The sequence below is a fragment of the Oncorhynchus keta genome, chromosome 3 (genome assembly GCF_023373465.1).
Source record: "Oncorhynchus keta strain PuntledgeMale-10-30-2019 chromosome 3, Oket_V2, whole genome shotgun sequence".
In the NCBI taxonomy this organism is placed as follows: Eukaryota; Metazoa; Chordata; class Actinopteri; order Salmoniformes; family Salmonidae; genus Oncorhynchus; species Oncorhynchus keta.
Window position 1 is genome coordinate 31,474,363 of NC_068423.1, and position 26,941 is coordinate 31,501,303.

Genomic DNA, 26,941 nt, shown 5'->3' on the forward strand with positions numbered 1-26,941 from the left:
TATGTTTAGCTAGCTGGCTAAGGCTCTCGAACACTGCTATGTTAGCAAGCTGGCTAAGGCTCTCGAACACTGCTATGTTAGCTAGCTGCTTTATTCATTTATTCCCACCGGGACCCGCCCGCGGGAGCTTCAAGTTCCACTCTACATTCCAGAACCTCTATACCAGGCGGTGTCAAAGGAAGGCCCAGTACATCAACCGGGGCAGAGCTCTCTACATTCCAGAACCTCTATACCAGGCGGTGTCAAAGCAAGGCCCAGTACATCAACCGGGGCAGAGCTCTCTACATTCCAGAACCTCTATACCAGGCGGTGTCAAAGCAAGGCCCAGTACATCAACCGGGGCAGAGCTCTCTACATTCCAGAACCTCTATACCAGGCGGTGTCAAAGGAGGGGCCAAAAAAAGGTGTTAAACACTCCCGCCACAGACTGTTCTCTCTGCAACCGCACAGCAAGCGGTACCAATGCACCAAGTCTGGAACCAACAGGAACCTGAATAGCTTCTACCCCCAAGCCATAAGACGGCTAAATAGTTAATCAAATGGCTACCAGGACGATCTGCATTGACACTTTTTTTTGCACTAACTCACAAAGTTCTTTGATCATACGCTGCTACAGTCTATTATCTATCCTGTTGTCTAGTCACGTTACCTTGACCTATATGTAAATATCTACCTCATACCTCTTCACATCGACTCAGTACTACAGTCTATTATCTATCCTGTTGTCTAGTCACGTTACCTTGACCTATATGTAAATATCTACCTCATACCCCTTCACATCGACTCAGTACTACAGTCTATTATCTATCCTGTTGTCTAGTCACGTTACCTTGACCTATATGTAAATATCTACCTCATACCCCTTCACATCGACTCAGTACTACAGTCTATTATCTATCCTGTTGTCTAGTCACGTTACCTTGACCTATATGTAAATATCTACCTCATACCCCTTCACATCGACTCAGTACTACAGTCTATTATCTATCCTGTTGTCTAGTCACGTTACCTTGACCTATATGTAAATATCTACCTCATACCCCTTCACATCCACTCAGTACTACAGTCTATTATCTATCCTGTTGTCTGGTCACGTTACCTATATGTAAATATCTACCTCATACCCCTTCACATCGACTCAGTACTACAGTCTATTATCTATCCTGTTGTCTAGTCACGTTACCTTGACCTATACTTAAATATCTACCTCATACCCCTTCACATCGACTCAGTACTACAGTCTATTATCTATCCTGTTGTCTAGTCACGTTACCTTGACCTATACTTAAATATCTACCTCATACCCCTTCACATCGACTCAGTACTACAGTCTATTATCTATCCTGTTGTCTAGTCACGTTACTTTGACCTATATGTAAATATCTACCTCATACCCCTTCACATCGACTCAGTACTACAGTCTATTATTTATCCTGTTGTCTAGTCACGTTACCTTGACCTATACTTAAATATCTACCTCATACCCCTTCACATCGACTCAGTACTACAGTCTATTATCTATCCTGTTGTCTGGTCACGTTACCTTGACCTATATGTAAATATCTACCTCATACCCCTTCACATCGACTCAGTACTACAGTCTATTATTTATCCTGTTGTCTAGTCACGTTACCTTGACCTATATGTAAATATCTACCTCATACCCCTTCACATCCACTCAGTACTACAGTCTATTATCTATCCTGTTGTCTAGTCACGTTACCTTGACCTATATGTAAATATCTACCTCATACCCCTTCACATCGACTCAGTACTACAGTCTATTATCTATCCTGTTGTCTAGTCACGTTACCTTGACCTATATGTAAATATCTACCTCACACCCCTTCACATCGACTCAGTACTACAGTCTATTATCTATCCTGTTGTCTAGTCACGTTACCTATATGTAAATACCTACCTCATACCCCTTCACATCGACTCAGTACTACAGTCTATTATCTATCCTGTTGTCTAGTCACGTTACCTTGACTTATATGTAAATATCTACCTCATACCCCTTCACATCGACTCAGTACTACAGTCTATTATCTATCCTGTTGTCTGGTCACGTTACCTTGACCTGTATGTAAATATCTACCTCATACCCCTTCACATCGACTCAGTACTACAGTCTATTATCTATCCTGTTGTCTGGTCACGTTACCTTGACCTATATGTAAATATCTACCTCACACCCCTTCACATCGACTCAGTACTACAGTCTATTATCTATCCTGTTGTCTGGTCACGTTACCTTGACCTATATGTAAATATCTACCTCATACCCCTTCACATCGACTCAGTACTAGTCTATTATCTATCCTGTTGTCTAGTCACGTTACCTTGACCTATATGTAAATATCTACCTCATACCCCTTCACATCGACTCAGTACTAGTCTATTATCTATCCTGTTGTCTAGTCACGTTACCTTGACCTATATGTAAATATCTACCTCATACCCCTTCACATCGACTCAGTACTACAGTCTATTATCTATCCTGTTGTCTGGTCACGTTACCTTAACCTATATGTAAATATCTACCTCATACCCCTTCACATCGACTCAGTACTACAGTCTATTATCTATCCTGTTGTCTAGTCACGTTACCTTGACCTATATGTAAATATCTACCTCATACCCCTTCACATCGACTCAGTACTACAGTCTATTATCTATCCTGTTGTCTAGTCACGTTACCTTGACCTATATGTAAATATCTACCTCATACCCCTTCACATCGACTCAGTACTACAGTCTATTATCTATCCTGTTGTCTAGTCACGTTACCTTGACCTATATGTAAATATCTACCTCATACCCCTTCACATCGACTCAGTACTACAGTCTATTATCTATCCTGTTGTCTAGTCACGTTACCTTGACCTATATGTAAATATCTACCTCATACCCCTTCACATCGACTCAGTACTAGTCTATTATCTATCCTGTTGTCTGGTCACGTTACCTTGACCTATATGTAAATATCTACCTCACACCCCTTCACATCGACTCAGTACTACAGTCTATTATCTATCCTGTTGTCTAGTCACGTTACCTTGACCTGTATGTAAATATCTACCTCATACCCCTTCACATCGACTCAGTACTAGTCTATTATCTATCCTGTTGTCTGGTCACGTTACCTTGACCTATATGTAAATATCTACCTCACACCCCTTCACATCGACTCAGTACTACAGTCTATTATCTATCCTGTTGTCTAGTCACGTTACCTTGACCTATATGTAAATATCTACCTCATACCCCTTCACATCGACTCAGTACTAGTCTATTATCTATCCTGTTGTCTGGTCACGTTACCTTGACCTATATGTAAATATCTACCTCACACCCCTTCACATCGACTCAGTACTACAGTCTATTATCTATCCTGTTGTCTAGTCACGTTACCTTGACCTATATGTAAATATCTACCTCACACCCCTTCACATCGACTCAGTACTACAGTCTATTATCTATCCTGTTGTCTAGTCACGTTACCTTGACCTGTATGTAAATATCTACCTCATACCCCTTCACATCGACTCAGTACTCCCTGTATATAACCATAACCATTCTACTCATTATTTCTATTCGTTATTCACCTTGTGTTTAGTATTTATTTTTAGAAAATATTTTTCACTGTTAGTCTACATCGGCTGTTTATGAAACACGTGACAAATACAATTTTACTTGATTTGTTGTTCACCTTAGTCCAGGGGAAGGGAAAGGTGAGAGGAGGAGAGCGCGTAGATGTGAGAAGGAATTACACATTGAGCAAGTGATGAGGCTGTATGTGGCTGCTATTAAAAGTTAAGTGTGTATTCAGGTGATCAGGGGTGTATTCATTCCGTCAATTCTGTTGAAAGAACATTTCCTAAACGGAAGCCAGTGCAAAGAAATGGGGCAGGACCTACCTGAATTTGCCCAATAGAAACTCTCGTTTTGGTTGCAAAAAATAAATGATTACACCCCAGATCAGCTACAAGCAGACAAGAGTGGGCAAGGTGGTATTGAACACGTCACTGTCTTGACACCTTGATTTCTCCAACTTGTCTCTCCACCTACATTATAGACTTTCATTCATAGGAACCTCATGATGTGTATAGGGCAAATTCAAGTATCACGTAGTAGCCTCAACCTAGCGATGTTACATTGAACTGGGTGAATGGAATATGAAGGGCAGTCATACAACATGGCTGTAATAGAAATAAGACCATTGAATCATTAAATAATTAATGGTCCTCCCTCATCTTCAACGGCACAAACCGCCATTGCTTATGCTTAGTAGTTGCCACAGTTCTGGAGCATGTCTTTAACCATTTTAAAATGGCAACTTCAACGGAGTAGAGATGTCCCAAGGATCCCGGATGACAAGGACCATCAAATCCAACCATCGAATGCGTCAAAACATTACAGAATAAACTTGCTCATCAGTTACCCGAAGACAGAGCATTATAACAGTCAGATGAATAAAACAACGTTAGACCACTTGTTTTAAAGGTGTCTTTCCTCTTACCTTGACAACAACCTTGTGAGGAGCCATTCTTGTTGAGTCTAGTAGTAACTACGACCAGGAAACAAACATGTAACGTTAATATTCTTTACATTTGCCCACACCATATCCTTTCATAGACATGACAATGTAACCTGATGGAGAACCACAAAGTGACCTAACTGTGTCTTTTTGCTTGAGTCACAATACTTAGCATACATTAGATATCCAGCTATGTAAAAACGGATAGTAATTGAAATAGTTATTTTACCAGGTTACTGTAGATGTTACTGTTGCGTTTCGGGGGCAGTGAGTATTGTAGCTACACGTTAGGTACAAAACTTTTATTGCTGAACAAAAACACGATGTACAAGCTAAGCAGCTAAACTAGGTAGCTTGTAAAGCCGTGTTTGTTGTATTTACCGTAGCTAACCAGCAAGAAACCGACTGTTATTCAATCATCTGACTTCAGGACGAGCTGGAACGTTAACTAGCTACGTGTATTTAATAGCATTGTGCTTAAGTTTCAGTTTAGTTTTGAAATCAGATTTTTAACCAATATTAATTGTAGAAATAGACGGGTTTTAGACCTAATTATGACTTTGTGGCTGTGGTAACTGGAGACGAAGATTTTCCGCCGACTGTTTTTGAAAATGTATCACGTGACTTGAAGGACCCCGTCGCGGGGTCGTCATAGAAACGGTTTAGCTGGCCAAACAAAAGCCTTTGTTTCTCATCCAATAACCTCCACGAAAAAATACACATTTCACCACAGACAACTAATATAATCGTTAATATACTATTATAAAACACATTTCACAATGTATAGGTACAATCATTTCTGGGGTAATCGGATTTAATCAACGTAATATAATATATTGTAATCAGGTATTTTTCAATATGCCTAAAACTAACAGCTGTCAGATTTTCGACCGCAGAACAATCATATACATTAGCGTACTGGTGCTGTTTCGCAGCTCTAAAATGTGAGTTAAATGTGTTGAAAGACAGAAAAAGTCCATGGGTATATTTAGCAATATCAAAGGGTGTACTAAACATTTGTAATCGAGTAAAAATCACACCCGAATTTATCAGGGAATGTGTGATATGATAGTACGTAGCTAACACTGGCTAGCCATACAACAATTAATTTGGAGGGCTTCTCGTCTTGTGTCTTCAGCTCCAATGATTTGTGCATGAAAGAATAAGTAACTATGTCTCGAGTTACCAAGAAAGCGTCATCTGTCTGTACAGACAACCCACTGAGCATGAATGAAGTCTGTCGGAAGATGACACTGATGAGGCAGATCCTCACCTCTTGTTTCGGACCCAATGGTAGACTGAAGCAAGTCCATAACAACGTCGGTGGACACGTCCTGACCACCTCCACCTCTACGTCCCTACTTCAAGCTGTTTCCTCATCGGAGCCGTTACTCAAACTTATTACTGCCTCCATCCTAAACCACCTGTCTCGGTTCAGTGACTGTGGTCTGTACACTGGCATCCTCTGTTTTTCCCTCATTGACCATGTTCAGAAGTCAGGCTTGAGACCAAGTGTTGCGATCAAAATCAACAAACAACTATTGGAGGTTTGCACCAGTTTCCTCAACCAGGAGGACTGTGGCTGTAAAGTGAATGTCGATTTCAACAGCTGCCAGAGCTTGGTGACACTAGCCAGGAGTGTCATCTCTAGCAAACCTGCCTGTGTGTTGACTGAGGGTGAACAGCAGCATATCAGCACGTTGGCTGTCCATGCCTTTCTACTGACTGTCCCCTGTGGTGACACCCCGGGCTCCCCAGACAGAGTCCGTCTTGGTAGGACTGTGACTGTCTCCATCGAGGGACAGTTTGTGCTAGATTCTGCAGTGTTTCCAGGTCTGCTGGTGAATGTCCCAGACATGCAGCTTCACCCCACAGACTCGGAGAGAACCAGACGGGGGCCCGGTCCCTTCCGACTAGCCCTGTTCACGGTGTCTCTCTCAGGGGATCTATCTGAGTTTGGAGAGGGGTCCCTGGAGGTAATGGTATACCTTACTCTTGCTACTAAATGCAATATTTTACTAACCTCAAACATAAATGTACGGCAGGGTAGCCTAGTGGTTAGAGCATAAAGGCTGCAGGTAGCCTAGTGGTTAGAGCATAAAGGCCGCAGGTAGCCTAGTGGTTAGAGGGGGGAGGCAGGTAGCCTAGTGGTTAGAGTGTAGGAGCAGCAGGTAGCCTAGTGGTTAGAGCGTAGGGACGGCAGGTAGCCTAGTGGTTAGAGCGTAGGGGTGGCAGGGTAGCCTCGTGGTTAGAGGGGGGAGGCAGGTAGCCTAGTGGTTAGAGCGTAGAGGCGGCAGGTAGCCTAGTGGTTAGAGTGTAGGAGCAGCAGGTAGCCTAGTGGTTAGAGCGTAGGGACGGCAGGTAGCCTAGTGGTTAGAGCGTAGAAGCGGCAGGTAGCCTAGTGGTTAGAGCGTGGAGGCGGAAGGTAGCCTAGTGGTTAGAGCGTAGAGGCGGAAGGTAGCCTAGTGGTTAGAGTGTAGGGGCGGCAGGTAGCCTATTGGTTAGAGTGTTGGACTAGTAACCGAAAGGTTACAAGTTCAAATCCCCGAGCTGACAAGATACAAATCTGTCGTTCTGCCCCTGAACAGGCAGTTAACCCACTGTTCCTAGGCCGTCATTGGAAAATAAGAATTTGTTCTTAACTGACTTGCCTAGTTAAATAAAGGTAAAATAAATACAATATCGTCAAGGTTTTTATTCAATAACGCATTTTAAACATGAATGTTTTCTTTTGTCTGTCAATGTAATATATGTAATATGTAATAATAGTATTTCAAAGTCTATAACTGCCATGTGGGTGTTTATTATTCAACTCTTGAAAGGTGCACAGTGGATCCCCAGACCCAGAAGATCTCATCCTGGATGAGTTACTGAAGCTGGGAGAGCAGGCAGTTACAGACCAGGTGGAGGTGTTTATGTGTCAGAGAACGATACACCCTGTACTGCAGCATTACCTCCGGAGGCACGGCGTCTTGGTCGTAGAGAGACTCGGCGTTGCACTCATCCAGCCCATTGTTCAAATGACAGGTAATGTAATATAGTGTAGTTATCAGTAATGCTTTAGCCAGCATAGATATATTAGTATTTTGTAGTAGGTAGGTTAGTGCTGAGAATAAAATACATTTAGGGGCCTAGTTTCTATTTTGTTATAATACATGGGTTTCATATATAAATATAAATCCTACTAGATTCGAGAAAGCACTGGTTTTCTCCTGTTCCAGGTGCTCAAGCAGTGGCGTTGTACCAGACCCCTATCCCTCCTGAGGCCTATGGCCAGGTGAAAGGCTGCTGTGTCAGGACCGTTGGATCCAGAGAGATGCTGCATCTCCTTCCACCTCGGGAACCAGCACCAGCTGTCTGCACTATGGTCCTCTGCCATAGGAACGACACCATGCTGAACGAACTGAAGGTAGACGAGACTGAGCCTATTGTGTAACAGAGATAAGAACGGGAAGTAAGCTCACACCACCGCTAGCTCGAAATGTTGCCAATGTTGGTGTGATAGAATTGGAGGCGTGCTGACCCTGGTTTAAGCCCATTCAGAGGCCTGTTCAGGAAGGCAACGCTAAGGTAGCACCCTTTACATATGCTCAATGAACTGTAGTTAGACACACTGACACCCTTTACATATGCTCAATGAACTGTAGTTAGACACACTGACACCCTTTACATATGCTCAATGAACTGTAGTTAGACACACTGACACCCTTTACATATGCTCAATGAACTGTAGTTAGACACACTGACACCCTTTACATATGCTCAATGAACTGTAGTTAGACACACTGACACCCTTTACATATGCTCAATGAACTGTAGTTAGACACACTGATACCCTTTACATATGCTCAATGAACTGTAGTTAGACACACTGATACCCTTTACATATGCTCAATGAACTGTAGTTAGACACACTGATACCCTTTACATATGCTCAATGAACTGTAGTTAGACACACTGATACCCTTTACATATGCTCAATGAACTGTAGTTAGACACACTGACACCCTTTACATATGCTCAATGAACTGTAGTTAGACACACTGACACCCTTTACATATGCTCAATGAACTGTAGTTAGACACACTGACACCCTTTACATATGCTCAATGAACTGTAGTTAGACACACTGACACCCTTTACATATGCTCAATGAACTGTAGTTAGACACACTGACACCCTTTACATATGCTCAATGAACTGTAGTTAGACACACTGACACCCTTTACATATGCTCAATGAACTGTAGTTAGACACACTGACACCCTTTACATATGCTCAATGAACTGTAGTTAGACACACTGACACCCTTTACATATGCTCAATGAACTGTAGTTAGACACACTGACACCCTTTACATATGCTCAATGAACTGTAGTTAGACACACTGACACCCTTTACATATGCTCAATGAACTGTAGTTAGACACACTGACACCCTTTACATATGCTCAATGAACTGTAGTTAGACACACTGACACCCTTTACATATGCTCAATGAACTGTAGTTAGACACACTGACACCCTTTACATATGCTCAAATAGTCAAATAATAACAGTCAAGCAATAACAGTCTCCCTACACTCTGAATAGAATCCAAGCCTGTTTTAGAAGTGTAATCTAGTTCCTCTCATTGTTTAGTTAACGTTAGAATGTTGCTAAATGTTTTTCTCGGGAGGCAATGATTTTTGTATCGATCTGTTGTTATTCTGCGTCTCTGTGGTTGTGATGTTCCAGGCTGCGTGTCAGAGGGCCGAGCATGTGTTGAGGCTGACCCTGAGAGACCCGGTCGCTCTGCTGGGAGGAGGATGCACTGAGACACACATGGCAGCCTACATCAGTAACAAGGTCCGTACGGTGGTTGCTCCTTTAAAAAAGTTGAGTCATACTGCGGCACACGTCGCAGGCTGCTGCAGCATTCTGTGGCACGTTATCTAATTGACAGCCATGTTTTACGTTAATGCTAGTCAGTGCTAGTTTTGACCACCAGAGGGCATCTCTGAGGAGCATTTGATAGTCTTCCATATTGGCATTGTTAAAAAATGTCAAACCTTTTTTATATTAACATAGAATATGGGATTGATTTTAAGAAATTTGTCTTAATTAATTAGATTAATATCATGGTGTTTCTATTATTGGTCAGAGTGTTGGACTAGTAACCGGAAGGTTGCAAGTTCAAACCCCCTTAGCTGATAAGGTACAAATCTGTCGTTCTGCCCCTGAACAAGGCAGTTAACCCACTGTTCCTCGGCCGTCATTGAAAATAAGAATTTGTTCATAACTGACTTTCCTAGTTAAATAAAGGTACATTTTAAAAAATGGAAAAGATGGAATGGAAAATATTGTGCTGTACAACATGACAGTTGGGAGTAGGCTACAGTATAAGAGGATTGGTAAAATATTGTGCTGTACAACATGACAGTTGGGAGTAGGCTACAGTATAAGAGGATTGATTGGACGATTCCAAATGAATATCTAAGGGGCATAACATTTCCACACCCTAAATTGTAGTGTAACCAATACTCATTTAATCTATGGTAGGCCTACAGTATATATCATCTTTTTAAATTCAATGACCTGTTGGGGCGGTAAGCAAATTGGAGAGTATATACTGTACTCTATACCATCTGCATCTTTATGTAATACATGTATCACTAGCCACTTTAAACAATGCCACTTTATATAATGTTTACATACCCTACATTACTCATCTCATGAGTATATACTGTATTCTATACCATCTACTGTATGCTGCTCTGTACCATCACTCATTCATATATCTTTATGTACATATTCTTTAACCCCTTACACTGTGTATAAGACAGTAGTTTTGGAATTGTTAGGTTAGATTACTCGTTGGTTATTACTGCATTGTCGGAACTAGAAGCACAAGCATTTCGCTACACTCGCATTAACATCTGCTAACCATGTGTATGTGACCATTAACATCTGCTAACTATGTGTATGTGAGAAATACATTTATTTGATTTTGAAGTTAGGTTCCTCCAGAAATAAATGATTCTAAATAACAAACTGGCTTCATTTACAAATTAGAAAGAATGTCTCACCCCATGTTCAAGAATCTCCTTTCTCTCACTTACTCTAGGTTAAATGTAAACAAAATCTCCAGTATATAGTTACTCTAGGTTAAATGTAAACAAAATCTCCAGTATATAGTTACTCTAGGTTAAATGTAAACAAAATCTCCAGTATATAGTTACTCTAGGTTAAATGTAAACAAAATCTCCAGTATATAGTTACTCTAGGTTAAATGTAAACAAAATCTCCAGTATATAGTTACTCTAGGTTAAATGTAAACAAAATCTCCAGTATATAGTTACTCTAGGTTAAATGTAAACAAAATCTCCAGTATATAGTTACTCTAGGTTAAATGTAAACAAAATCTCCAGTATATAGTTACTCTAGGTTAAATGTAAACAAAATCTCCAGTATATAGTTACTCTAGGTTAAATGTAAACAAAATCTCCAGTATATAGTTACTCTAGGTTAAATGTAAACAAAATCTCCAGTATATAGTTACTCTAGGTTAAATGTAAACAAAATCTCCAGTATATAGTTACTCTAGGTTAAATGTAAACAAAATCTCCAGAATATAGTTACTCTAGGTTAAATGTAAACAAAATCTCCAGAATATAGTTACTCTAGGTTAAATGTAAACAAAATCTCCAGAATATAGTTACTCTAGGTTAAATGTAAACAAAATCTCCAGAATATAGTTACTCTAGGTTAAATGTAAACAAAATCTCCAGAATATAGTTACTCTAGGTTAAATGTAAACAAAATCTCCAGAATATAGTTACTCTAGGTTAAATGTAAACAAAATCTCCAGAATATAGTTACTCTAGGTTAAATGTAAACAAAATCTCCAGAATATAGTTACTCTAGGTTAAATGTAAACAAAATCTCAGAATATAGTTACTCTAGGTTAAATGTAAACAAAATCTCCAGAATATAGTTACTCTAGGTTAAATGTAAACAAAATCTCCAGTATATAGTTACTCTAGGTTAAATGTAAACAAAATCTCCAGTATATAGTTACTCTAGGTTAAATGTAAACAAAATCTCCAGAATATAGTTACTCTAGATTAAATGTAAACAAAATCTCCAGTATATAGTTACTCTAGGTTAAATGTAAACAAAATCTCCAGAATATAGTTACTTTAGGTTAAATGTAAACAAAATCTCCAGAATATAGTTACTCTAGGTTAAATGTAAACAAAATCTCCAGAATATAGTTACTCTAGGTTAAATGTAAACAAAATCTCCAGAATATAGTTACTCTAGGTTAAATGTAAACAAAATCTCCAGAATATAGTTACTCTAGGTTAAATGTAAACAAAATCTCCAGAATATAGTTACTCTAGGTTAAATGTAAACAAAATCTCCAGAATATAGTTACTCTAGGTTAAATGTAAACAAAATCTCCAGAATATAGTTACTCTAGGTTAAATGTAAACAAAATCTCCAGAATATAGTTACTCTAGGTTAAATGTAAACAAAATCTCCAGTCTATAGTTACTCTAGGTTAAATGTAAACAAAATCTCCAGAATATAGTTACTTTTTAACAATGCAATTATTATTAATTCATTTAGAATTATATAAAATCCCCTTAGATATTCTCACAGATCCTAACGGAAAATGCCCCTTAGATATTAATTTAGAATCCTCCAATCATCTAAATGTAATTATTGGCAGCTAATTGGACAAGAGGAATACCCCATAATGACTCAGTACCCCATAATGACTCAGTACCCCATAATGAGTCAATACCCCATTATGACTCAATACCCCATAATGACTCAATACCCCATAATGACTCAATACCCCATAATGACTCAGTACCCCATAATGACACAGTACCCCACAATGACACAATACCCCATAATGACTCAGTACCCCATAATGACTCAGTACCCCATAATGACACAATACCCCATAATGACACAGTACCCCATAATGACTCAATACCCCATAATGACTCAGTACCCCATAATGACTCAGTACCCCATAATGACTCAATACCCCATAATGACTCAATACCCCGTAATGACTCAATACCCCATAATGACACAGTACCCCATAATGACTCAATACCCCATAATGACTCAATACCCCATAATGACTCAGTACCCCATAATGACTCAGTACCCCATAATGACTCAGTACCCCATAATGACACAGTACCCCACAATGACACAGTACCCCACAATGACACAATACCCCATAATGACTCAGTACCCCATAATGACTCAGTACCCCATAATGACACAATACCCCATAATGACTCAATACCCCATAATGACTCAATACCCCATAATGACTCAGTACCCCATAATGACTCAATACCCCATAATGACTCAATACCCCATAATGACACAATACCCCATAATGACATAATGACTCAATACCCCATAATGACTCAATACCCCATAATGACATAAATACTCAATACCCCATAATGACATAATGACTCAATAACCCATAATGACATAATGACTCAATACCCCATAATGACACAATACCCCATAATGACACAGTACCCCATAATGACTCAATACCCCATAATGACTCAGTACCCCATAATGACTCAATACCCCATAATGACTCAGTACCCCATAATGACTCAATACCCCATAATGACACAATACACCATAATGACACAGTACCCCATAATGACATAATGACTCAATACCCCATAATGACTCAATACCCCATAATGACATAAATACTCAATACCCCATAATGACATAATGACTCAATACCCCATAATGACATAATGACTCAATACCCCATAATGACACAATACCCCATAATGACACAGTACCCCATAATGACTCAATACCCCATAATGACTCAATACCCCATAATGACACAATACCCCATAATGACTCAGTACCCCATAATGACATAAATACTCAATACCCCATAATGACATAATGACTCAATACCCCATAATGACATAATGACTCAATACCCCATAATGACACAATACCCCATAATGACTCAATACCCCATAATGACACAGTACCCCATAATGACTCAATACCCCATAATGACTCAGTACCCCATAATGACTCAATACCCCATAATGACTCAATACCCCATAATGACTCAATACCCCATAATGACTCAATACCCCGTAATGACACAATACCCCGTAATGACATAATGACTCAATACCCCATAATGACACAATACCCCATAATGACACAGTACCCCATAATGACTCAATACCCCATAATGACTCAATACCCCATAATGACTCAATACCCCGTAATGACACAATACCCCGTAATGACATAATGACACAATACCCCATAATGACACAATACCCCGTAATGACTCAATACCCCATAATGACACAATACCCCATAATGACATAATGACTCAATACCCCATAATGACTCAATACCCCATAATGACATAAATACTCAATACCCCATAATGACATAATGACTCAATACCCCATAATGACACAATACCCCATAATGACACAGTACCCCATAATGACTCAATACCCCATAATGACTCAGTACCCCATAATGACTCAATACCCCATAATGACACAATACCCCATAATGACTCAGTACCCCATAATGACTCAATACCCCATAATGACACAATACACCATAATGACACAGTACCCCATAATGACATAATGACTCAATACCCCATAATGACTCAATACCCCATAATGACATAAATACTCAATACCCCATAATGACATAATGACTCAATACCCCATAATGACATAATGACACAATACCCCATAATGACACAATACCCCATAATGACACAATACCCCATAATGACACAGTACCCCATAATGACTCAGTACCCCATAATGACTCAATACCCCATAATGACACAATACCCCATAATGACTCAGTACCCCATAATGACATAAATACTCAATACCCCATAATGACATAATGACTCAATACCCCATAATGACATAATGACTCAATACCCCATAATGACACAATACCCCATAATGACTCAATACCCCATAATGACACAGTACCCCATAATGACTCAATACCCCATAATGACTCAGTACCCCATAATGACTCAATACCCCATAATGACTCAATACCCCATAATGACACAATACCCCGTAATGACACAATACCCCGTAATGACATAATGACTCAATACCCCATAATGACATAATGACTCAATACCCCATAATGACATAATGACTCAATACCCCATAATGACATAATGACTCAACACCCCATAATGACATAATGACTCAATACCCCATAATGACTCAATACCCCATAATGACATAATGACTCAATACCCCATAATGACATAATGACTCAATACCCCATAATGACATAATGACTCAATACCCCATAATGACTCAATACCCCATAATGACATAATGACTCAATACCCCATAATGACATAATGACTCAATACCCCATAATGACATAATGACTCAATAACCCATAATGACATAATGACTCAACACCCCATAATGACATAATGACTCAATACCCCATAATGACATAATGACTCAATACCCCATAATGACATAATGACTCAACACCCCATAATGACATAATGACTCGATACCCCATAATGACTCTTAATGACAAAAAAACAGTTTTTAGAAAATAAATGTTTCCTAATCCTTCTTATATTTCTCAGGATAGACACTAAAGAACAAACTTCCTTTACATCTTTTGTTTGTTGGCGGGGGGGACTATCTGTTGTTCCATGTAGTGAATCTGTTATTCAATGTGTTTCTATTGGCTAATAACAGTAAGGACTATCTGTTATTCAATGTGTTTCTATTGGCCAATAGCAGTAAGGACTATCTGTTATTCAATGTGTTTCTATTGGCTAATAGCAGTAAGGACTATCTGTTATTCAATGTGTTTCTATTGGCTAATAACAGTAAGGACTATCTGTTATTCAATGTGTTTCTATTGGCTAATAACAGTAAGGACTATCTGTTATTCAATGTGTTTCTATTGGCTAATAGCAGTAAGGACTATCTGTTATTCAATGTGTTTCTATTGGCTAATAGCAGTAAGAACTATCTGTTATTCAATGTGTTTCTATGGGCTAATAGCAGTAAGAACTATCTGTTATTCATTGTGTTTCTATGGGCTAATAGCAGTAAGGACTATCTGTTATTCAATGTGTTTCTATGGGCTAATAGCAGTAAGAACTATCTGTTATTCATTGTGTTTCTATGGGCTAATAGCAGTAAGGACTATCTGTTATTCAATGTGTTTATATTGGCTAATAACAGTAAGGACTATCTGTTATTCAATGTGTTTCTATGGGCTAATAGCAGTAAGGACTATCTGTTATTCAATGTGTTTCTATTGGCTAATAACAGTAAGGACTATATGTTATTCAATGTGTTTATATTGGCTAATAACAGTAAGGACTATATGTTATTCAATGTGTTTCTATGGGCTAATAGCAGTAAGGACTATCTGTTATTCAATGTGTTTCTATGGGCTAATAGCAGTAAGAACTATCTGTTATTCATTGTGTTTCTATGGGCTAATAGCAGTAAGGACTATCTGTTATTCAATGTGTTTATATTGGCTAATAACAGTAAGGACTATCTGTTATTCAATGTGTTTCTATGGGCTAATAGCAGTAAGGACTATCTGTTATTCAATGTGTTTCTATTGGCTAATAACAGTAAGGACTATATGTTATTCAATGTGTTTATATTGGCTAATAACAGTAAGGACTATCTGTTATTCAATGTGTTTCTATTGGCTAATAACAGTAAGGACTATCTGTTATTCAATGTGTTTCTATGGGCTAATAGCAGTAAGGACTATCTGTTATTCAATGTGTTTCTATGGGCTAATAGCAGTAAGGACTATCTGTTATTCAATGTGTTTCTATTGGCTAATAGCAGTAAGGACTATCTGTTATTCAATGTGTTTCTATTGGCTAATAACAGGAAGGACTATCTGTTATTCAATGTGTTTCTATGGGCTAATAGCAGTAAGGACTATCTGTTATTCAATGTGTTTCTATGGGCTAATAGCAGTAAGGACTATCTGTTATTCAATGTGTTTCTATGGGCTAATAGCAGTAAGGACTATCTGTTATTCAATGTGTTTCTAATAGCAGTAAGGACTATCTGTTATTCAATGTGTTTCTATTGGCTAATAACAGTAAGGACTATCTGTTATTCAATGTGTTTCTATGGGCTAATAACAGTAAGGACTATCTGTTATTCAATGTGTTTCTATGGGCTAATAGCAGTAAGGACTATCTGTTATTCAATGTGTTTCTAATAGCAGTAAGGACTATCTGTTATTCAATGTGTTTCTATGGGCTAATAACAGTAAGGACTATCCGTTATTCAATGTGTTTCTATTGGCTAATAACAGTAAGGACTATCTGTTATTCAGTGTGTTTCTATGGGCTAATAACAGTAAGGACTATCTGTTATTCAATGTGTTTCTATGGGCTAATAACAGTAAGGACTATCTGTTATTCAATGTGTTTCTAATAGCAGTAAGGACTATCTGTTATTCAATGTGTTTCTAATAGCAGTAAGGACTATCTGTTATTCAATGTGTTTCTATGGGCTAATAGCAGTAAGGACTATCTGTTATTCAATGTGTTTCTATGGGCTAATAGCAGTAAGGACTGTCTGTTATTCAATGTGTTTCTATGGGCTAATAGCAGTAAGGACTGTCTGTTATTCAATGTGTTTCTATGGGCTAATAACAGTAAGGACTATCTGTTATTCAATGTGTTTCTATGGGCTAATAGCAGTAAGGACTATCTGTTATTCAATGTGTTTCTAATAGCAGTAAGGACTATCTGTTATTCAATGTGTTTCTATGGGCTAATAACAGTAAGGACTATCTGTTATTCAATGTGTTTCTATTGGCTAATAACAGTAAGGACTATCTGTTATTCAGTGTGTTTCTATGGGCTAATAGCAGTAAGGACTATCTGTTATTCAATGTGTTTCTATGGGCTAATAGCAGTAAGGACTATCTGTTATTCAATGTGTTTCTATTGGCTAATAGCAGTAAGGACTATCTGTTATTCAATGTGTTTCTATGGGCTAATAGCAGTAAGGACTATCTGTTATTCAATGTGTTTCTATGGGCTAATAACAGTAAGGACTATCTGTTATTCAATGTGTTTCTATGGGCTAATAACAGTAAGGACTATCTGTTATTCAATGTGTTTCTATGGGCTAATAGCAGTAAGGACTATCTGTTATTCAATGTGTTTCTATGGGCTAATAGCAGTAAGGACTATCTGTTATTCAATGTGTTTCTATGGGCTAATAGCAGTAAGGACTATCTGTTATTCAATGTGTTTCTATTGGCTAATAGCAATAAGGCCAAATACACAATTTTTCATCAAATAATTGTAAAAAATACAATATATATAATATAATAATAATAATATATGCCATTTAGCAGACGCTTTTATCCAAAGCGACTTACAGTCATGTGTGCATACATTCTACGTATGGGTGGTCCCGGGGATCGAACCCACTACCCTGGCGTTACAAGCGCCATGCTCTACCAACTGAGCTACAGAAGGACAATTATGTAATTGTGGGATACTTCGAGGGGTTTTTAAAATTCAAAATCAACTGGCTAATTGATCCATGGTTAAAACACTTCCATATAGCTTAGTACACCCCCCCCCCATACTGCTCAATAACACTGAACCAGAAATACTCATTTTTGTGACTGATTTCATGTGGTCCAGATATACTCATTTTTGTGACTGATTTCATGTGGTCCTATGTGGCTCAATTTGTAGAGTATGGAGCGTACAGCGTCAAGGGTTCGATTCCCGCTGTGGCTACCCACTGACAAATACATTCACGAACCATTTAAGTCGCTTTGGATCAAAGGGTCTTCTGGCAAATGGCGTATATAGTTATATTGGTATATTATATTTGCTGATTTGTAAATGATTGAAATCTAATGTTATCTAATCCCGTCACAGGGCACTACTGAAGCAGTGGAGGTGGCGTTATCCCTGGGAGTCTCCCAGTCTCAGTACCTACTGGGACTGAAGGGATTCTGCTCCTCCCTGGAGGCTGTAGCCTTGGCCCTGGTGCACGATGGAGAAACCGGACTCGTAGACCTCAGCTACGCCCACCACTGGTCTGTGCCCCAGGGAGAGGCTGGTCATTCGGGTACCGTGCCCCAGGGAGAGGCTGTTCATTCGGGTACTGTGCTCCAGGGAGAGGCTGTTCATTCGGATACTGTGCCCCAGGGAGAGGCTGTTCATTCGGGTACTGTGCCCCAGGGAGAGGCTGTTCATTCGGGTACTGTGCCCCAGGGAGAGGCTGTTCATTCGGGTACTGTGCCCCAGGGAGAGGCTGTTCATTCGGGTACTGTGCCCCAGGGAGAGGCTGTTCATTCGGGTACTGTGCTCCAGGGAGAGGCTGTTCATTCGGGTACTGTGCCCCAGGGAGAGGCTGTTCATTCGGGTACTGTGCCCCAGGGAGAGGCTGTTCATTCGGGTACTGTGCCCCAGGGAGAGGCTGTTCATTCGGGTACCGTGCCCCAGGGAGAGGCTGTTCATTCGGGTACTGTGCTCCAGGGAGAGGCTGTTCATTCGGGTACTGTGCCCCAGGGAGAGGCTGTTCATTCGGGTACTGTGCTCCAGGGAGAGGCTGTTCATTCGGGTACTGTGCCCCAGGGAGAGGCTGTTCATTCGGGTACTGTGCTCCAGGGAGAGGCTGTTCATTCGGGTACTGTGCCCCAGGGAGAGGCTGTTCATTCGGGTACTGTGCCCCAGGGAGAGGCTGTTCATTCGGGTACTGTGCCCCAGGGAGAGGCTGTTCATTCGGGTACTGTGCCCCAGGGAGAGGCTGTTCATTCGGGTACTGTGCCCCAGGGAGAGGCACTCCAGCGGGGTGATGGAGATGAGGTTCCAGCCACCTGTGGCTGTGGCCTGGTGGAGAGGAGCGCCAGGCCTGGGCTGGAGTGGACCCCCCTCAACACCAGGTACCCACCATGGATCCATGAATACGTTAATGTATGTTGTTGTTGTATGTGATGTATGTTGTTGTTGTATGTGTTGTATGTTAATGTATGTTGTTGTTGTATGTGATGTATGTTGTTGTTGTATGTTATGTATTTTAATGTATGTTGTTGTTGTATGTGATGTATGTTGTTGTTGTATGTGTTGTATGTTAATGTATGTTGTTGTTGTATGTTAATGTATGTTGTTGTTGTATGTTAATGTATGTTGTTGTTGTATGTGATGTATGTTGTTGTTGTATGTTGTTGTTGTATGTTAATGTATGTTGTTGTTGTATGTGATGTATGTTAATGTATGTTGTTGTTGTATGTGATGTATGTTGTTGTTGTATGTTAATGTATGTTGTTGTTGTATGTGATGTATGTTGTTGTTGTATGTGATGTATGTTAATGTATGTTGTTGTTGTATGTGATGTATGTTGTTGTTGTATGTGATGTATGTTAATGTATGTTGTTGTTGTATGTGATGTATGTTAATGTATGTTGTTGTTGTATGTGATGTATGTTGTTGTTGTATGTGATGTATGTTAATGTATGTTGTTGTTGTATGTTGTTGTTGTATGTTAATGTATGTTGTTGTTGTATGTGATGTATGTTAATGTATGTTGTTGTTGTATGTTGTTGTTGTATGTTAATGTATGTTGTTGTTGTATGTGATGTATGTTAATGTATGTTGTTGTTGTATGTGATGTATGTTAATGTATGTTGTTGTTGTATGTGATGTATGTTGTTGTTGTATGTGATGTATGTTAATGTATGTTGTTGTTGTATGTTAATGTATGTTGTTGTTGTATGTGATGTATGTTAATGTGTGTTGTTGTTGTATGTGATGTATGTTAATGTATGTTGTTGTTGTATGTTAATGTATGTTGTTGTTGTATGTTAATGTATGTTGTTGTTGTATGTGATGTATGTTAATGTGTGTTGTTGTTGTATGTGATGTATGTTAATGTATGTTGTTGTTGTATGTGATGTATGTTAATGTGTGTTGTTGTTGTATGTGATGTATGTTGTTGTTGTATGTGATGTATGTTGTTGTTGTATGTTAATGTATGTTGTTGTTGTATGTGATGTATGTTAATGTGTGTTGTTGTTGTATGTTATGTATGTTAATGTATGTTGTTGTTGTATGTTAATGTATGTTGTTGTTGTATGTGATGTATGTTGTTGTTGTATGTGATGTATGTTAATGTATGTTGTTGTTGTATGTTAATGTATGTTGTTGTTGTTGTATGTTAATGTATGTTGTTGTTGTATGTGATGTATGTTGTTGTTGTTGTATGTGATGTATGTTAATGTATGTTGTTGTTGTATGTGATGTATGTTAATGTATGTTGTTGTTGTATGTGATGTATGTTGTTGTTGTATGTGATGTATGTTGTTGTTGTATGTGATGTATGTTGTTGTTGTATGTTAATGTATGTTGTTGTTGTATGTTAATGTATGTTGTTGTTGTATGTGATGTATGTTAATGTGTGTTGTTGTTGTATGTGATGTATGTTAATGTATGTTGTTGTTGTATGTTAATGTATGTTGTTGTTGTATGTGATGTATGTTAATGTATGTTGTTGTTGTATGTGATGTATGTTAATGTATGTTGTTGTTGTATGTGATGTATGTTAATGTATGTTGTTGTTGTATGTGATGTATGTTAATGTATGTTGTTGTTGTATGTGATGTATGTTGTTGTTGTATGTGATGTATGTTAATGTATGTTGTTGTTGTATGTTAATGTATGTTGTTGTTGTATGTGATGTATGTTAATGTGTGTTGTTGTTGTATGTGATGTATGTTAATGTATGTTGTTGTTGTTGTATGTGATGTACGTTAATGTATGTTGTTGTTGTATGTGATGTATGTTAATGTATGTTGTTGTTGTATGTGATGTATGTTAATGTGTGTTGTTGTTGTATGTGATGTATGTTAATGTATGTTGTTGTTGTATGTGATGTATGTTAATGTGTGTTGTTGTTGTATGTTGTTGTTGTATGTTAATGTATGTTGTTGTTGTATGTTAATGTATGTTGTTGTTGTATGTGATGTATGTTGTTGTTGTATGTGATGTATGTTAATGTATGTTGTTGTTGTATGTGATGTATGTTGTTGTTGTATGTGATGTATGTTGTTGTTGTATGTTAATGTATGTTGTTGTTGTATGTTAATGTATGTTGTTGTTGTATGTATGTTGTTGTTGTATGTGATGTATGTTAATGTATGTTGTTGTTGTATGTGATGTATGTTAATGTATGTTGTTGTTGTATGTGATGTATGTTGTTGTTGTATGTGATGCATGTTAATGTATGTTGTTGTTGTATGTGATGTATGTTAATGTATGTTGTTGTTGTATGTGATGTATGTTGTTGTTGTATGTTATGTATGTTAATGTATGTTGTTGTTGTATGTGATGTATGTTGTTGTTGTATGTTAATGTATGTTGTTGTTGTATGTTAATGTATGTTGTTGTTGTATGTTAATGTATGTTGTTGTTGTATGTGATGTATGTTGTTGTTGTATGTTGTTGTTGTATGTTAATGTATGTTGTTGTTGTATGTGATGTATGTTAATGTATGTTGTTGTTGTATGTGATGTATGTTGTTGTTGTATGTGATGTATGTTAATGTATGTTGTTGTTGTATGTTAATGTATGTTAATGTGTGTTGTTGTTGTATGTGATGTATGTTAATGTATGTTGTTGTTGTATGTGATGTATGTTAATGTGTGTTGTTGTTGTATGTTATGTATGTTAATGTATGTTGTTGTTGTATGTTAATGTATGTTGTTGTTGTATGTGATGTATGTTAATGTGTGTTGTTGTTGTATGTGATGTATGTTAATGTATGTTGTTGTTGTATGTGATGTATGTTAATGTATGTTGTTGTTGTATGTTAATGTATGTTGTTGTTGTATGTTAATGTATGTTGTTGTTGTATGTTAATGTATGTTGTTGTTGTATGTGATGTATGTTAATGTGTGTTGTTGTTGTATGTGATGTACGTTAATGTATGTTGTTGTTGTATGTGATGTATGTTAATGTATGTTGTTGTTGTATGTGATGTATGTTAATGTATGTTGTTGTTGTATGTGATGTACGTTAATGTATGTTGTTGTTGTATGTGATGTACGTTAATGTATGTTGTATGTTATGTATGTTAATGTATGTTGTTGTTGTATGTGATGTATGTTAATGTATGTTGTTGTTGTATGTGATGTATGTTAATGTATGTTGTTGTTGTATGTGATGTACGTTAATGTATGTTGTTGTTGTATGTGATGTACGTTAATGTATGTTGTTGTTGTATGTGATGTATGTTAATGTATGTTGTTGTTGTTGTATGTGATGTATGTTAATGTATGTTGTTGTTGTATGTGATGTATGTTAATGTATGTTGTTGTTGTATGTGATGTATGTTAATGTATGTTGTTGTTGTATGTGATGTACGTTAATGTATGTTGTTGTTGTATGTTATGTATGTTAATGTATGTTGTTGTTGTATGTTAATGTATGTTGTTGTTGTATGTGATGTACGTTAATGTATGTTGTTGTTGTATGTTATGTATGTTAATGTATGTTGTTGTTGTATGTTAATGTATGTTGTTGTTGTATGTGATGTACGTTAATGTATGTTGTTGTTGTATGTTATGTATGTTAATGTATGTTGTTGTTGTATGTGATGTATGTTAATGTATGTTGTTGTTGTATGTGATGTATGTTAATGTATGTTGTTGTTGTATGTGATGTACGTTAATGTATGTTGTTGTTGTATGTTATGTATGTTAATGTATGTTGTTGTTGTATGTTATGTATGTTAATGTATGTTGTTGTTGTATGTGATGTACGTTAATGTATGTTGTTGTTGTATGTGATGTATGTTAATGTATGTTGTTGTTGTATGTGATGTACGTTAATGTATGTTGTTGTTGTATGTGATGTATGTTAATGTATGTTGTTGTTGTTGTATGTGATGTACGTTAATGTATGTTGTTGTTGTATGTGATGTATGTTAATGTATGTTGTTGTTGTATGTGATGTATGTTAATGTATGTTGTTGTTGTATGTGATGTATGTTAATGTGTGTTGTTGTTGTATGTGATGTACGTTAATGTATGTTGTTGTTGTATGTTATGTATGTTAATGTATGTTGTTGTTGTATGTTATGTACGTTAATGTATGTTGTTGTTGTATGTTATGTATGTTAATGTATGTTGTTGTTGTATGTGATGTATGTTGTTGTTGTATGTGATGTACGTTAATGTATGTTGTTGTTGTATGTTATGTATGTTAATGTATGTTGTTGTTGTATGTGATGTATGTTAATGTATGTTGTTGTTGTATGTGATGTACGTTAATGTATGTTGTTGTTGTATGTTATGTATGTTAATGTATGTTGTTGTTGTATGTTATGTATGTTAATGTATGTTGTTGTTGTATGTTATGTATGTTAATGTATGTTGTTGTTGTATGTGATGTACGTTGTTGTTGTATGTTATGTATGTTGTTGTTGTATGTTATGTATGTTAATGTATGTTGTTGTTGTATGTTATGTATGTTAATGTATGTTGTTGTTGTATGTGATGTATGTTAATGTATGTTGTTGTTGTATGTGATGTATGTTAATGTATGTTGTTGTTGTATGTGATGTACGTTAATGTATGTTGTATGTTATGTATGTTAATGTATGTTGTTGTTGTATGTTATGTATGTTAATGTATGTTGTTGTTGTATGTGATGTACGTTAATGTTGTATGTTATGTATGTTGTTGTTGTATGTTATGTATGTTAATGTATGTTGTTGTTGTATGTTATGTATGTTAATGTATGTTGTTGTTGTATGTGATGTACGTTAATGTATGTTGTTGTTGTATGTGATGTATGTTAATGTATGTTGTTGTTGTATGTGATGTATGTTAATGTATGTTGTTGTTGTATGTGATGTATGTTAATGTATGTTGTTGTTGTATGTTATGTATGTTAATGTATGTTGTTGTTGTATGTTATGTATGTTAATGTATGTTGTTGTTGTATGTGATGTACGTTAATGTTGTATGTTATGTATGTTGTTGTTGTATGTTATGTATGTTAATGTATGTTGTTGTTGTATGTGATGTATGTTAATGTATGTTGTTGTTGTATGTGATGTACGTTAATGTATGTTGTTGTTGTATGTTATGTATGTTAATGTATGTTGTTGTTGTATGTTATGTATGTTGTTGTTGTATGTGATGTACGTTAATGTATGTTGTTGTTGTATGTGATGTATGTTAATGTATGTTGTTGTTGTATGTGATGTACGATAATGTATGTTGTTGTATGTTATGTATGTTGTTGTTGTATGTGATGTATGTTAATGTATGTTGTTGTTGAATGTTGTTGTATGTGATGTATGTTAATGTATGTTGTTGTTGTATGTTGTATGTTAATGTATGTTGTTGTTGTATGTTATGTATGTTAATGTATGTTGTTGTTGTATGTTATGTATGTTAATGTATGTTGTTGTTGTATGTTATGTATGTTAATGTATGTTGTTGTTGTATGTTATGTATGTTGTTGTTGTATGTGATGTACGTTAATGTATGTTGTTGTTGTATGTTATGTATGTTAATGTATGTTGTTGTTGTATGTGATGTATGTTAATGTATGTTGTTGTTGTATGTTATGGTGTGTTGTATGTTATTATATGTGATGTATGTTGTTGTGTGTTGTTGTTGTATGTGATGTATGTTGTTGTTGTATGTTGTTGTGTGTTATTGTTGTATGTGATGTATGTTGTTGTGTTGTATTGTATGTAGAAGAGGATGTGTGTTGTTGTATGTTATTGTATGTAGAAGAGGATGTGTGTTGTATGTGATGTATGTTGTTGTGTTGTATTGTATGTAGAAGAGGATGTGTGTTGTATGTTATTGTATGTAGAAGAGGATGTCTGTTGTTGTATGTGATGTATGTTGGTGTATGTTATTGTATGTAGAAGAGGATGTGTGTTGTATGTTATTGTATGTAGAAGACGATGTATGTTGTATGTGATGTATGTTATTGTATGTAGAAGAGGATGTATGTTGTATGTGATGTATGTTATTGTATGTAGAAGAGGATGTATGTTGTATGTGATGTATGTTATTGTATGTAGAAGAGGATGTGTGTTGTATGTGATGTATGTTATTGTATGTAGAAGAGGATGTGTGTTGTATGTGATGTATGTTGTTGTATGTTATTGTATGTAGAAGAGGATGTGTGTTGTTGTATGTGATGTATGTTGTTGTATGTAGAAGAGGATGTGTGTTGTATGTGATGTATGTTATTGTATGTAGAAGAGGATGTGTGTTGTATGTGATGTATGTTATTGTATGTAGAAGAGGATGTGTGTTGTATGTGATGTATGTTATTGTATGTAGAAGAGGATGTGTGTTGTATGTGATGTATGTTATTGTATGTAGAAGAGGATGTATGTTGTATGTGATGTATGTTATTGTATGTAGAAGAGGATGTATGTCCTCTGAATAAACCTGCTTTGCGTTCACCAGGTACCCTTCACGTCCTGCCCCCCTGGTTGTGGGTAAGGACACTCCCCCTCAGCTCAGGGTGCTGGACTCCTTCACAGCCAAACTCAATGCTCTGCAGGTTGCCGTGGAAATGGCTAATCTGGTACTGGACATTGGATACGTCATCCAAGATGTCAACTGACACCAACGTCTCATCTGACACCAACCTCTCATCCAAGATGTCAACTGACACCAACCTCTCATCCAAGATGTCAACTGACACCAACGTCTCATCCAAGATGTCAACTGACACCAACGTCTCATCTGACACCAACCTCTCATCCAAGATGTCAACTGACACCAACGTCTCATCCAAGATGTCAACTGACACCAACCTCTCATCCAAGATGTCAACTGACACCAACGTCTCATCCAAGATGTCAACTGACACCAACATCTCATCCAAGATGTCAACTGACACCAACCTCTCATCCAAGATGTCAACTGACACCAACTGACACCAACCTCTCATCTGACACCAACCTCTCATCCAAGATGTCAACTGACACCAACGTCTCATCCAAGATGTCAACTGACACCAACTGACACCAACTGACACCAACCTCTCATCTGACACCAACCTCTCAATTCAATTCAAAGGGGCTTTATTAGCATGGAATGTGTTTACATTGAAATAAACTGTAAACAAAAACAATGACAATCAGCTTTCAACAGTAAACATTACACACAACACTTTCAAGAGAATAACAACGTTTAAAACATGATATTACTAGCGGTTATAAAAAAAAATCTAGTATAACATTTAAAATGTTACATAAGCTAGGTGTCGTGACAATGTGCAAATAGTAGACTGTACGAATGA

The 26,941-nt window shown here is 37.3% G+C and overlaps 2 protein-coding genes across 4 annotated transcripts in view; one reads left to right on the top strand and one right to left on the bottom strand.

Moving 5' to 3' along the window:
- The window catches only part of slx4ip (SLX4 interacting protein), a 166,004-nt gene extending 160,820 nt beyond the window's left edge, over window positions 1–5,184 (bottom strand). The window contains exons 1-2 of one of the 3 annotated variants that reach the window (XM_052496241.1): window positions 5,092–5,184; window positions 4,526–4,573 (exon numbers count right to left, since the gene is read on the bottom strand). In XM_052496241.1, coding sequence (XP_052352201.1) covers window positions 4,526–4,552 — 27 coding nt within the window. In that variant the 5' untranslated portion in view covers window positions 4,553–4,573; window positions 5,092–5,184. Of the gene's footprint in view, window positions 1–4,525; window positions 4,574–4,772 lie in introns of all 3 variants that reach the window. The other 2 variants (XM_052496236.1, XM_052496240.1) reach the window with 2 other exon arrangements.
- Window positions 5,185–5,418: 234 nt separating this feature from the next.
- Window positions 5,419–26,263, top strand: mkks (MKKS centrosomal shuttling protein). The gene is made up of 6 exons (XM_052496229.1): window positions 5,419–6,519; window positions 7,366–7,570; window positions 7,765–7,952; window positions 9,280–9,390; window positions 18,539–19,548; window positions 26,101–26,263. The coding sequence occupies exons 1-6, from the start codon at window positions 5,716–5,718 to the stop codon at window positions 26,258–26,260; spliced, it is 2,478 nt and encodes an 825-aa protein (XP_052352189.1). The 5' UTR covers window positions 5,419–5,715; the 3' UTR covers window positions 26,261–26,263.
- The last annotated feature ends 678 nt before the right edge of the window (window positions 26,264–26,941 follow it).